Source organism: Trematomus bernacchii, unplaced genomic scaffold (genome assembly GCF_902827165.1).
Source record: "Trematomus bernacchii unplaced genomic scaffold, fTreBer1.1, whole genome shotgun sequence".
NCBI classification, from domain to species: domain Eukaryota; kingdom Metazoa; phylum Chordata; class Actinopteri; order Perciformes; family Nototheniidae; genus Trematomus; species Trematomus bernacchii.
This window is the reverse complement of record NW_022987581.1, coordinates 2,487,361-2,501,771: the sequence shown is the minus strand read 5'-3', so window position 1 is coordinate 2,501,771 and position 14,411 is coordinate 2,487,361. Positions and strand designations below refer to the sequence as shown.

General features: G+C 38.0%; 1 protein-coding gene across 1 annotated transcript in view; it reads left to right on the top strand.

Annotated features, from left to right (window-relative positions):
* Positions 1 to 2,243: 2,243 nt before the first annotated feature.
* The window catches only part of LOC117479956 (adhesion G protein-coupled receptor F5-like), a 28,063-nt gene continuing 15,895 nt past the window's right edge, over positions 2,244 to 14,411 (top strand). Inside the window, exons 1-10 of the mRNA XM_034127059.1 lie at positions 2,244 to 2,351; positions 6,364 to 6,574; positions 6,775 to 6,863; positions 7,680 to 7,793; positions 7,894 to 7,945; positions 10,807 to 10,953; positions 11,038 to 11,202; positions 11,534 to 11,686; positions 11,865 to 12,035; positions 14,244 to 14,341. Of these exons, the coding sequence (XP_033982950.1) occupies positions 7,692 to 7,793; positions 7,894 to 7,945; positions 10,807 to 10,953; positions 11,038 to 11,202; positions 11,534 to 11,686; positions 11,865 to 12,035; positions 14,244 to 14,341 (888 nt within the window). The 5' untranslated portion in view covers positions 2,244 to 2,351; positions 6,364 to 6,574; positions 6,775 to 6,863; positions 7,680 to 7,691. The remainder of the gene's footprint in view (positions 2,352 to 6,363; positions 6,575 to 6,774; positions 6,864 to 7,679; positions 7,794 to 7,893; positions 7,946 to 10,806; positions 10,954 to 11,037; positions 11,203 to 11,533; positions 11,687 to 11,864; positions 12,036 to 14,243; positions 14,342 to 14,411) is intronic.

The following is a 14,411-nucleotide window of genomic DNA, read 5'->3' as shown; positions in this document are numbered from 1 at the left end:
TTGTTGTTTTTACATTACCATTCATGTTTGTTGATTTGTGAAACCCTCTGAGACAAATGTGTTTTGTGATACTGGGCTTTATAAATACATTTTAATTTAATTGAATTGAACCTTAACAACACTCAGACAATAGACCAATACCTGTTCATTGTTTGAAGGTACTGGTGTCTCTTAACAATGTTGTTCACACTTGTTATAAGCAAATCCATTTACCATAGAAGTCCAACTCGTAGATATTTGGCTATAGGTAAATAGGCTGAATGAACAAACACCCAAATGACGTTCTGTACTTTTAAGCTTGATACTCTTCCCTACTCGCTTGGACCACACCCATGTTCTACATACTTGGAGCATACTTGGCCTTCAATTGGACTCAACTAAACCCATGTAAAGTGTTACGACTGCATCTTTACGCTGACGATCTAGCACTGATTTGATCTGACATGAGAAGAATATTTGTTTCCCGTAAAGTCTCAGGTTCTTACAGGAAGACCTGTGAAACCTGCAGAGCAAGTCCTCCAGCTTTGATGCGGTCCCTTTTTCATGTGTCATTACCACTGGCACCATCGTAGCTAAAGAGATTGTTGCTGACATTGACCAAACACATCATTAGATCAGGTAGGGGTTGCGTGACTTGCCTAAGGGTATGTTTACAGTCACCAGGCAGATGGAGGGATTTGCAAAAACAACTACAGAACAGGAAACCATTTTCTATCTTTCACAAGAGATTGAAGATGCTCAACTATTTCTTCCAAATTCTGTCAAATGCTGCTTGCATCAAACAAACTGTCTTTAAAAAGAATCACTATTAGGAAGAAGGAACTTTCAGACTTAGGACTAACCCTAACCCTAAGAATAATAAAGAAATATTACTGCAAAGTTATACCCATCATTTTTATTGTATATTCTATTATCGTATGAACAGTTTCTTCTTAAACATCTGACATACCTTTTAAACTATGTTGGCTTACAGTAAAAAAAAAAAAAAAAATCAGAATTCAATGATGATAATTGTGTACAAAGTTGTGCAACTTGTGTTCTTGTCCTTCTGTCAGTTCCCAATTGTCTCCAATGAACAGTGGTAAAATCATGATGTCAAATTAGCATGTGATGTTTTGAACTTTTCATTTTTGAACTGTTTAGGGCCAAGGACCCATACATAGGTTTAATGCTTATTATCATTTGTAGAATTCAAATAATTTCAATGGCATCCATCATAAGTTTAATAGGTATTAGCATTATTGTATCAATGCTGGTGATTTGAAGGAGACAATAAACCAAACAAATTAATTAAGGCTAGCTCACTGCAATGACATAGTTCTAGGGGTTCAACATACACCATGCAGACGGTCTCAAATAAATGACAAAATACGTTTGTGCTTTCAAAAACTTGACTTAAATAAACATGTTTTATATTACGTTAGGTACTTGGATGGGTTTGAGGAAAACTAACGTTGTTTTTGTGCACTTACTTACTGTAGCATTTAGGTTATTTCTACAGGTCAGAGCAACTGGGTTGTAGACTAAATGACAAGTGTGCTTTAAAGTGCAGCTTCTGAGGATACAGCAATGAGCTTTGACGGACACATTTTCCCCCAAGACCAGGTGCATGTTGCGAAAAATGATTGTTACAGTTGATGAAGGGGGTGGGGGAGGGGTGTCTAAAGTCAAAGATGAATCTTGATTGGGCCAAATTTGACCCTGAGTCACCCAAAACAATTCTGCTGGGTCTCCCCAAACCCGAACACCAAATTATATACTTTTTTTTTCAGAGACCTTCAGACTTTGTCAAAATCTGTTTTGTAGTGTTTATAGCTGTTGTGGAGGATATCATGAAGCCTCGTTCCGATAAAAACTAGAGTGTAGTTATTATATAATTTTAACTTGAAACGGGTCACGGGAGACCCGAACACAACATAAGGGTTAAATAGGTGTTACTGTGCTGAGCACTGAGTCACTTCTGATGTTTTGGGTATTGTCTAATCTTTTACCTGTATTGCTGCTAAGGCCACCTCCAGAGAATGCCCCCCAAAGCAAACATTACAAAGTACCTTTCTATTTGATTATGATAAATCTACCTATTGTTCTCTGTGTTAAAATATATGCTTTGTTCCACATGATGCACAGGCACAAAGGCACAATGGCACAATGGCTGATAACATCAGACAGGAAGCTGTGGGAATAATTAAACCAACCAGCAGTCCCTTACTATATTACAGGAAGTTATTTGTGCAGCGTGTTTATCATCGCTCCACTTGCTGGTAGACAGTCTTCACACTCTGCAGGCTCCTGTGAACACCAGTGAGTCCAAAACATTAAAGTGGATAAACAGCAAGAAGAGAAAGATCATGGTAAGAAGCTAACCATCACTTTGAAAATGCATATTTGTTGGGACTTTATTGAATACGTTTTTTTAGTGTTTCACAGGACTGATCTGAGCTTGAATTTCATAGCTTTGTAAATGTGTGTGTTAGTGTGAAAGGATTTCGGTTGTGGTGAAATCACGTGCCCTGAGTTCTGTTTGGTTTGGCTGATCTGCATCTGTGTTTGCTCAGGCTGCACTGTATTTGCTGAGTGTTTTCTGTGACATGATGTACTCTTAATGACTGAAAAGACAATACTAATCAGATACAATTATTCCTTCACATTAAGTCTGTCAATATATATCACATGTATCCATCCTTAGGGATCCAGATTAGTTTTATATAACCATATTAATATTTAATCTTTATCATTTGCATATACAAAAAAGGTGCCATTTTCATAGTATTAACATCTGTATTTTTAAAACTTGATGGCTCTTTTCAAATCAAGTTTTATTTATATAGCACATTTAAAAGCAATTTTGATCGAGCCAAAGTGCTGTACATTTAATAAAAACACATTACTACAATCACAATAACAATTATTTTATCTTCTGCAAAATTGTTATTCATGCATAAAACAATGTATACATTTATTTGAATAATCAACAGAAGTTGAAAATATATTTTTTAAATTCCAAACCACCAACATTAACATTGACTAATGAAAAGAGCTTTAGACACTAAAAAGGAAAAATAGAGCCAAAGAGAAAGGCATCACTTCTGTATTCTTAGCAACTTTTCTTATTTAACTCTTTATTATGAAGATGTTTTATTGTGATATTGGAAAGCAATTGTGCTATGGGAATACGTTATAGTTTTTACTTACAGTACCTACCTGTTTCATACCATTAAGCTTCAAGATCTATTTCCTTAAGGGGAATTTAGTAAAGAATGCAGCAACATGATTGACCTAAAAAGACAAAAATGGAACAAAATGACACCTTTTCTCATTCCTGTCAGGCCGAGCTATTATCAGGTTGTTAAGTTGAGTGAGTTTTCCTGCACTTCTTTTGTATTTTTTCAAAGCAATATTTCGTATTTTCCTCACAGAATATCCCGTTTTTCTAATGCTCATTATGATAGAGGTCTCCTTATATGGCTATGGCTTGGTGCAGTGTACTGTATGTGTGTGCAATTCAGAGACTGTTGTTGTGTCTTAAATCCCACTTTATCGGTGCTCTACCCTTATTGTCCTTTATTTATTAAAATGTTCCAACATAAGGCATGAACATTAAACAGTTTCTGTTGTGGAGTGTTTTTTCCTGTTCGCCGTTAAAGGCAAAGGTGCCTGCCCTAAAACCAGTATTTATATCTGAAGAGGGTAAAAACTTGAAAACATAAGCAGAATGAAGATACAGACAGAATGTTCAGGAAGTTCAGATTACTTAAGTCAGGTACAAGCAGTGTCAGGATATCCGCCAATCAGGCAAGCAAATAGGGGTCCAAACCCCGGGGTCAGAAATGGGCAGATCAGATAACTGAGAAAATACAAACAGACCTCGGAGACCTTGGCCGTACACACCAGACTTTTTTACTTTTCTCTGTCAGGTGTTGTCCCACTCGCTGAAGAGAAAAGGATGACAGTCAGCAGGTGTAGCTGCCTTGTATACTGTGTGCCTGCGCGCGCATTCAGGTAGGCTCGCCCTGATTGGCCGGCTACGTTTATACAACTTCAGTGTATGAACGCTCACGTATCATTGATGAGAGTAGTACCCATAGAGTCCAGTAGAGGGCGGAGCCTGTGTGAGATAGAACAGGCAGTCTGTTCTTTAACACAAACCTGGTACTATTACATCACACAGATTTGATGCAGCTTCACCTTTGTCTTTGCCATGTCCATAGGCATGTTTTGGACATTAACGTCAGAGAAAACCGCTGGAAAATCTCGGTACAAGTGAAACAAGAGTGGGCTGAGAATAGACCCTTGTGGGACACCAGAAGAAGATACAAGCGTATAGTTATAGTTGCTATCCCATACCCACCCTTACCTCGGGACATCTTAAGTTAGTCGATGATTTGAATTACTTTGACTTATGAAATAGTTTTAATAAAAATAAATCTTTTACTGATCAGTTCTAGAGCAAGAGCAAGGTGGTTGTTGTAAAAGTTAAGTGATTAAACGCCAAATAGTCAATAAAGTAGTTATTAGGGATGTCCCGATCACCTTTTTTTGCTCCCGATCCGATTCCGATCATTTGATTTTGACAATCTGCCGATACCGATTTTTCCCGATCCGATCTTTATGCAATGCATTAAGAGGAAAAAAAAGGTAACAGATAACGGCTGGTCATCCAACGCGATGATTTCAGCTATCTTGGCTGTTATTTTTTTGGCCTTTTCACTGTTCTGGGGTAGTTTCTCTTTCCTTTTAAAAGTCTCTGAAAGTGTCGGTTGTTTCAGTGCCGTTACCTGAGTGGCCGCTGTGTACTCGTCGTGTTGTTGTTGGTGGTGTTAGATTGGTCATGTTGAACGTAGCTCTGTTCTTTCCACCACGCGGAACCTCCGCCTTGCAAACATTGCATCTGGCTGTTACACTGCCTTCGCTTTCAATTTTATAATACTTCCAAACTCCTGACATTTTCTCTGTCCCGACTCCCGAGTCACCAGCTGAACGTAGCCTCTTGTTAGCTTACTGCTACTATTAGACACTGCGCCCACTCTGTTGCCAGATTTGAGAGAAATAAGCAACCAGGTCTATGAAAACAAGCCCAAAAGAAGCAACACATACATGATGTTGTGTAATTTTAACCCAAAACTAAGGCCTCAGGATGACTTTAAGACGTGAACATGGTCATTTTTGTTTTGTAACATTAAATAAAATGTATAAAAATATTTTATAAAAAAATTCCGATCCCCGATTTTTTTCTCCCGATCCCCGATCACGTGAAAATCACGTGATCGGCTCCGATCCCCGATCACGTGATCGGATCGGGACATCCCTAGTAGTTATCCAAAGCTCTTTATTACTATTACCATATAGGTTCAGTTAATACAAAAAGAATCACAAGGAGACCCTTGCACACTCCACCCACATCCTACCCCTCTAGCTGTTCCAAATATATTAAAGATAATGTTTGTTTGCTATCTTATAAATCTGTCTTTTAACTGACATTTAACTTGCCATTTTACTATTTACACATTTTGAACATCAAAGGTTGCCTTTGAATACTGTACAGGTTAACAATGAGTCTACTCCTTATCATCCTGACACATTTCAAGGTGTGCATATATCTACAATTACATCTTACGAGATATAATCAGTTCAGTAGCTCTTAAAAAAACTATTGTTTGTTTGTTTGCTTTTAGCAGATGTGATTGACAGTTCTGAGATGAATACATTATATAAGAAAGATTTCCATTGAATAATAAAGAAAGCATGAGGGGTTTCCTTCATGTGAAAGGATGTCTTTGGCTGCAGTTTAATCTTTAAGCTGTTGGTTAAATCAGAAAGTTAATGTACTTCTCGTGTTTGCAACTGTGGGAATTGTATCGCTTTCCATTAGTATATACATGACATTTAATTTAACTGACGCTTTTATCCAAAGCGACTTACAATAAGTGCAATAAACCATAAAGATACAAACTCAGGACGACAATAAAAGTTGCTTCAAATAAGCCAGCCATACAGGTGCATTAGTTTCAAATTGGCTCTTCAATTGCTTTTTTAATTATAATTGAATGGCCAAGTTACAAGCGAAACAGGTTTTTCAGTTTGTGACAGAAGATATGAAGACTTTCTGCTGTCCTGATATCAATTGGGAGTCGTTCCACTATTTTGGAGCCAGGATAGCAAATAGGCTGTTTTTGTTTGTTCTGGTTCTAACTCACAGTGAAGGGAGAGCAAGCCAATTGACTATATGTTTTTTTCCCAATTGGGGTTACAGTAGGTCCAGTTCTAGGTTATTTTACTATTTGATTTTGAATCTGTGTGAAGATCAGTTTGGTACTGCTTTTTGCCTAACGAATAATCCTTTTTTCCTTCCATCCTTGTCTGTAGTTCAGGAACCATTGTGAGAAGTCTTGCTCCCGCAGTTAAAAAAAGTTCGACGAAAAAGAAGAGGATTTGTTGAAATAAAAAGTTGAATTCACTTTTGGAAACAACATATAAGCAATCCAGCAAAAACAAATGCTCTAGAAAATACTGCTCTATGATCTGAGGCTGCTGCGTGGCTTCTAGGAACCAGAAAACTGCAAGAGACCAGAACCAGGTTAACAGGCTTTATTATCTAACTGATAACCTGATCCTGATCAGCTGTCCAGTATCAAGGCCGCCGTAGCCACACCCTACTGCCAAACTGACATGTCAAATACATTCCAGTGCCTTCACTATGTTTCACACTCTTCAAATTCCGAACTAGTCTCTTAATCTTCTTAAAATTGATGAATCTTCTGTTGTTGTGCCACCCAGCAACACTGGATCTTGTTGACTGCCAGACAACACTATGTGGGAGTGTCTCTGTCCAATGCAGTTAACTTGAAGAGGAAAAGTCATTAAAGGTATGTTTACTTGAAAACAACGTGAGGTTGTGTCAAATTGTCTGTAAATAAAAACTACACTATCTATTTCACTTTTGACATGACATAGTACAGCAGGTATAGATAACATGTCACCTCACTGTTAACATTTTCCATTAGTTGGCTTTCATGAGTCTATTTGGGGGAATGGCAAATAACCAGACTGTCAGTAGTGCTCTAACTTCAGCAATAAAGCGACCTGTGATTTGAATCACGAGTAACTAATGTCACGAACAAGTACTTTAATTACACACGCAACAGAGCAACAACAGCCATCATGAAACTTGTTAATAGCTGGGCAAAGTGTTTTAACTTATAAAATACAAAATAACCTGTCCTCACAGATATTGCACCAATCAAATTACAGTACCAATTTTTCCAATAGTAATCAGAAATTCAATCCCCCAGACAAATACATTTTGGAAATTCATTACATAGACTGACTGAGCCAAATACCCATATACATGTGTTGGTTTCCCAGCTAAACTTTATTTGGATAAGTAAATATAGTTATTCTAAAATATACCTTGTACACATTTCTTAAAATGGTGGCCAAACCCAAAGCCATGATTGGAAATGCATCTTTATAGGCCTATAAAGTTGAATCCAATGATGTAATAAGATAATTATTAGGTTAAGAAACCCTCAACAATGTGCTTGACCTTATTTGTTCTGTGGTATAAGAACAAGGTATAATTGTGACAGTGTTGACAATATCTATGTAATTATCTAACAATACAAACAATGTAAAGCTGGGTGGTATAATTATATCATGTTTTCTTTTCTGTCCCTTTTAAGAAATTAAAAGGAATGGCAATATTTAAGACATGCTTGTCCATCTTTGCCCTTCTCCTGACACTAACTATCTTGGAAACAGGGAACTTCATTGAATCTCCAAGTCGGGTTTTGCCGGTAGGTCAACGGTGTTTATAATACTGTACAGAAAATATGGAATCACAGCCTTCAATACACAAAGCAATGATTTGAACCTAAACCCTATCTGTTGTCTCAGGAACACAACGAAGAAGAATCATGCATACCTCACACCAGGGGGAAAAGGAGTGGTAAGTCTCATTATTAAATATTAAAGAATATTGAATAAAGTATGGAAGTCAGCTTATGTCCTGCCTTTACTAAAAGGAGGGGAGGCCACCTTATTAAATAATTATAGACCCATCTCTAAATTGCCAGTTCTGGCCAAGGTTCTTGAACGCCTAGTGAGTGAGCAGGTAAAGGTGTTTTTATGTAAAAATGACATCCTATGTAAACATCAGTCAGGTTTCAGAAAGCAACATAGCACCATCACAGCGACAATGAAAGTGGTAAATGATATTGCGGGTATCTTAGACAAAAAGCAGAGTTGTACAGCTCTGTTTTTTAATCTTTCCAAAGCGTTCTATACCGTCGATCATCGCATCTTAAGTGCCTCCCCTCTCTCGTGCACGCGCTAGCTGCCAGAGCATGTGAGAAAACGAGAAGCTGCAAGTGGGAGTGCAACTGCCGCTGCGCGTCGGCTTGTTGACAAAAAAGACGCCAGAAGCTAAATGTTGAAGTATTTTAGCTATATCTCTGACAGTGAGGGCAAGCCTACGGACACCACGAGGCCTGTCTGTAAGAATTGTTTTAGATCCCTGCAAACCAAGGGAGCCAACACATCAAACTTGGCTAAGCACCTCGCCGACCGGCATCCAGAGCTGTTTAAAGAATTTAAAGACAGACAGGTTAGCGAATGTGATAGATAACATAATTACATCATGCTCAAGCCCATGCCTTCAAATCTAAGTCAAACAAGTGTAATTTATTTTGTGACAAACGAACGTTTTCGTAGTTTGACGAGGCAATTAATGGCAATGATAACTGTCTAATATGGCTATCTTTTTAGCTAACTTACCAATGTGGCTAACATCTGCAATGTACATTTTGTCAATAATTATTTATATTACTGTACTATTACATGTTAATAAAATATAAAGTTAACTATCAAAGAAATCACATAAACTCAAGTATAAAGAAGAGACCATGTTGTAAGAAAACACTTAACAGATAAACTACAATTTTATTAATCATGAAAATAATAAAAGAAAAGTATCGAAAAATAATCGGAATCGCAATTCTTGACTTGGTATCGGTATCGAAACCAAAATGTTGGTATCGTGACAACACTACCACTTTGGATATTGTTACTACGCAAGGACAAGTACTTGAAGTGGTTACCTGTTATAAATACCTTGGTATCTTGCTTGATTATTGTCTCTCTTTTAAACTTCAGGTCAATAAACTGCTTAGAAAGCTAAGGGTGAAGCTAGGTTTCTTTTTCAGAAACAAGTCCTGTTTCTCACTTGAGGCCAGGAAAAGTCTCTGTGACCTTTTTACCTGTGCTGCACTATGGTGATTTGATCTATATGAATGCACCTGCCCATTACTTAATCAAGTTAGATGCCGCCTATCACAGTGCACTGAGATTTGTAATTAACAGTAAAGTATGAACTCATCACTGTACCCTGTATGTCAGAGCAGGCTTGCCTTCACTAACTGTACTGTCAGTCACTGGTACATGTTCATCTACAAAGCCATGTTGGATAAACTACCTTCTTACATCTGCTCTCTGATCTCTCGACGAATTGAAAGTAGCTATTGCCTGAGATCTCATGATGTGGTTTTATTAAATGTGCTAGGACTGACTTAGGGAAAAAAGCTTTTAGATGCGCATCTCCACTAACTTGGAACAGTCTGCAAAAGGAATGGAAACTGAGCAATTTGGTTCCACTAAATGTTTTTAAAGCATGGATAGATGCTATCCAATCGGAAACTGTTGGAACCTGTAAATGTCACTAGCTATGTAAACTGTAGTCACTGTAAATATACTGTAGGATGTACTTTTTGTTTTTCTGTTGTTTTATGTTTTATATGTATTCATGTGGAACCTACTTGCAGCAGGTCACCCTTGAAAAAGAGATCAAAGATCTCAATGGGATTCACCTGCATAAATAAAGGTTTGAAATGAAATGAAATGAAATATTGGAATAATAACACTTTATAACTGATAGCTAGTTTAAAAGATTGAAAACATGAGAGGTGTGACTGTGCTGTCCCCGGTATATGTAGTGTATATAGCTTAACAGCCAGATAAACTCCCTCCGTACACCAAGACTCTGAAGACGTGAATCCTGTGCCTACAGGTTTATTGGTATAAGGATGGTGTGAAACTAAAATAAACAAGAAAAAATGTAATCAATTCTATGATCATTTTTACATGCACAAATATGCACAATGTATATATATCAACACAGCTTTAACATGAATTGAATTGCCTCGTTATATTTACTGTAAGCTTTTTAATGTATTTATTTTAATTCTAGAACTTAAACAGTTATAAATGGCATCATATTTTAAACATATAATCAACCATTTGTACATTTATTCATTTAACTCTCCTTGCATTAACCTTGCAAAAATATTGAGACAACTCCGAAGATCTCCAGCATTAAACACCACAGAATACAATATTTTCAAAAGATAATCATCTGTAATTGTTAATAACATAAACATAAACAATACGTACGTACATACGATGCGATCAAAGGCATGAAGACATATGCAGATGTAGCTGGATTTCTTTACAAACAATAGCACATTGCTCACAGAGCCATGCTTTGCCTATTTCCTCTCTAATGATCACCTGACACACCCATCTGATGATGTCATCCTGATTCTTAAAGGGACCACGACCAGGCACAATAGGCACACAAAAAGTAGCCCAGAAAATGCAAACAATACTAAACTTAGCTGTAACAGAACAGTGACTCATCTCATCGAACTCAAAAAAGTAGTTCCCCAAATACCAACTATTAAGAACTTGTATATTGTGTGTGGATGATTTAAAACAACATTCATATTTTGTTTGTATTTTTTTCAATCTCTCCAGTGGCTACAAACCAATGGAATTACACGCTTGATGTTGTATTGAATGCCTCTGAAGTGGCAATAATTCAGCAGTTTCAGTCCTCTTTGAACAGTTTTCCCATACAACTTGGTAACAACACAGAGATCTCGGACATTACCTTCACAACAGGTGAGTCATTTGAGTAGCTATGTTGACCTTCTTACCAACATATAAACACCTTTTATGCTATAATGATCACTTTTCTTTCATCAGTGTGTTCCTCGACTGCCACTGGCTTCCAGTGTAGATGTGAGGACAATTTTGCTTGGCCATACAGCACATGTGTCACGTATGGAGCCTGTGATTCCATTGTTAGTGGCATCTGTACATGCATTGATGCTATTCCAGCTGATGGACAGTCCTGCCAGGCAATATCAGGTGAACAAGTCATTACTTATTGATTTCCTTTCATTGCTAATTACCAGCAGCAGCCTGGTGAAGGGAGGGCACACAGGGATTTTAGCCTTTGCAGACCATTTACATGCACAAAAACCTTTTTAACCCAAGAAAGCATACCTTTTCTTTTTGAAGGGTCGCAGTGGCTAAAACTTTTAAATAAGAGACATTCAATATTTTACATTTAGAGTGATCATTAATAGACCATTAGCTCTAAGATAAAACACATAATTAAGTATTACTTTAAATGATTACAGCTTAATTTTAGTGATTTCTCTACATTGATGTCAATCATGTTGTTTTTTTACTACAGGGCTTCTGGCTCAGGTTGAGTACGATGTGGATGTTGACCTGCTTTTTACTGATATTGGGACCGTGGACGACCTTAGAAGCATCCTGGATGCAGGTGGCTTTTCCCTAGCCTTGGGTCCAACTGTGAACGTCACACACATTACCATCACCACAGGTAAGCATGGTGGCAAAAGCATGGGGGGAAAATGTTGTTAGACAAGACAAAGGGTGCCTGGGAATTAAAGTGTAGCCAATATCACCACAGGTAAGAACAAATGCATTATATCCTTTTTTAATATCTATTTCAAACTTCTGCCTTTTTCACAAGAGAAAATATGTTATTCTCTTTAAAGTTTGCAGCCAAGATAACACTGGGTTTCAGTGCCACTGTGAAAATGACTATCTTTGGCCGTGTGATAAGTGTGACACCTATGGGAAATGTGATGGTAATACAAGCAACACATGTGGATGCATCAATGCCATTCCTCCTGATGGACAATACTGCCAGCCTGCTGATCAATACAGTAAGTTGGTTTGCAGGTTTGTTTCCTTTTAGGATCATATTTCTATTTTCTGCCTCTACTGTAACATGTCTCCATGCTTTAATGTAGAAAAGCGCTTTATTTACCTCATACTGCCTGTGCTGCAGCACCTCTTTTCACCCTCTGTCTGAAACCAGAGCACAGTGTGCTCTGATTGGTTAGCTAGCCGTTTTTGGGATTGGTCAGGCGCTTAGAGATGTGGTTGAAATGTCCCGCCCCTAAGCGGGTTGCGAGTGTGTGGGAGGGAAACTCCCTCTGGAGGGAACACAGGGATTTTAGCCTTTGCAGACCATTAACATGCACAAAAACCTATATAACACACTACAGGAAAGGGAAAACCCCAAACCACAATAGTGAGATATAAAAATGTAAGATGACTCTTTTAAATATAATATTCAGAAATATATAGTAAGTTTTGTTCAAACTAGCAATGTCACGACATATAAGTAAGTATGTATATCATGTTAATAAACCACATTAAAATATGATGTAAATCATTTCTATTTTTTTATATATTTATTTATTTTTATTGCGAAAGTCGTGAAAGTTGTGACAGCCCTAATTTAAGCTTTTAAAATGTGCGTATGACAATATACAGTAGTAACTATCTTATTAGTCTCACCCTTTATAGTTGTTTCTACTATAGTTCTCTATCAGATAGACGGTTCGGCCACATGAGGCCGACATGGAAACGCAGAAAACGATAACGATAACGGGTCCCAAGGTGGGGAAGAAACGCTCTGGGGGGGCAAACGGCTCCGTGATTACGCCCTATAACGTTCATTTCCTGCTAACAATGACGCAATAGCCCCAGTGTTTCGAGCCAGGTCCCAGTATCTCGCAGGACAGTGCACCCAGCAGGAGCTTCCAGCTAGATCTGATCGATATGGACATAAACGCAAGTGAAGTCTAATCGGACAGGAGAGGAGACACGCAGCTCTGCATGATAGCCTGCAGCTCCGCCCGCTGTGATGGAGCGATGAGCGGAACAAAACACACACTTCAAGTTAGATCATCACCCTTAGCTATTTTAATTACCTCTCAAACTACCTAAACTAGCTACAAATATGTTTATTTTGACTGTCGGGTCACTCATTACTGGATCAGCCAGCTGCATGAGACCACGGATACTGATGGGCTGTCAGGAGAGGGGGAGGAAAAGAGAGGCTCCGTCCTCCGTGTATTATTCTTATATTATTATATAGAGTCGTTATTAATTTGTTTTAAAGCTCAATAAATAACAAAGAAGACCTTTGACTGGCACTTTTCTAATTTTGTCCGGAAGATTTAAACTTTAACGGACATGTTGACCGGCGAAACCCCACCTCTGCTGCTAAATCCAGCGCGGAGAATAAACAGAAGGGCAACCATGGCAACCATGCATGCGCGAGAAGTCTTCTTCGCTGCTTTTGGTGTATTTTGTGGCAGAAGTACAGCGCCACTTACAGGCCCGGCATATGTACTACAGCGTCTCCAGTGCTTTCGAGTGGTCTCGTGTGAACGTACACGTTTCTGGTGCCTATTGCGTGTGGACAGAAGACTTTTTTTATAACGATTTCGGTGCGTTTCCGTTATCGTCCTCGTGTGGCTGCAGCCTAAGATGACTCGACTCTTTTAAATTGTTATATCCAGAAAATGAAGTGAGTGATATTCAAACTTTCTGGTTATATAATAAATACAAATGATAATGTCATGTAAGCAATCCATCGATTTTCTTTTTCCCTTTGGTTATGGGCAGGGGCGCCGCCAGGGATTTTGGGCCCCATGAAAAGATATCACAATTGGTTACTTAAACATTTTTTTCTTAATGTTCTAAAATTGTTTGGGCCCCTGTCAGTCACGGGCCCTTAGAATTATCCTAACTTTTCACCCCCTTACGGCGCCCCTGGTTATGGGAACAGACTTTTCTTTATCTTTCTTGTATATCTATTTTTATTAGCAGTAAACAGATACAACGCACAATAATCAAATGTAAAGATAGATTTCACTAAAGCGTAATATTGTTATATTTCTTTTTGTTAAATGTCTATAGGTATCATGATATTATTATCACTAATTCATTTGGTCACATTTATTTTACAGTATAACATCTTTTTATATTCTGATAGCCCTTTTTCAAGCTCTTAAAATATGCATCATATAACAACGAGAAGCAATTATCTAAGAACTCCTCTCTTTTACTTCTTACAGATGTTACAGCTTGTCCTCTTTTAACAACTCCATCACCAACAACTCCATCACCAACAACTCTTCCTTCAACAACTCCATCACCAACAACTCTTCCTTCAACAACTCCATCACCAACAACTCTTCTTACAACAACTCCATCACCAACAACTCCATCACCAACAACTCCAT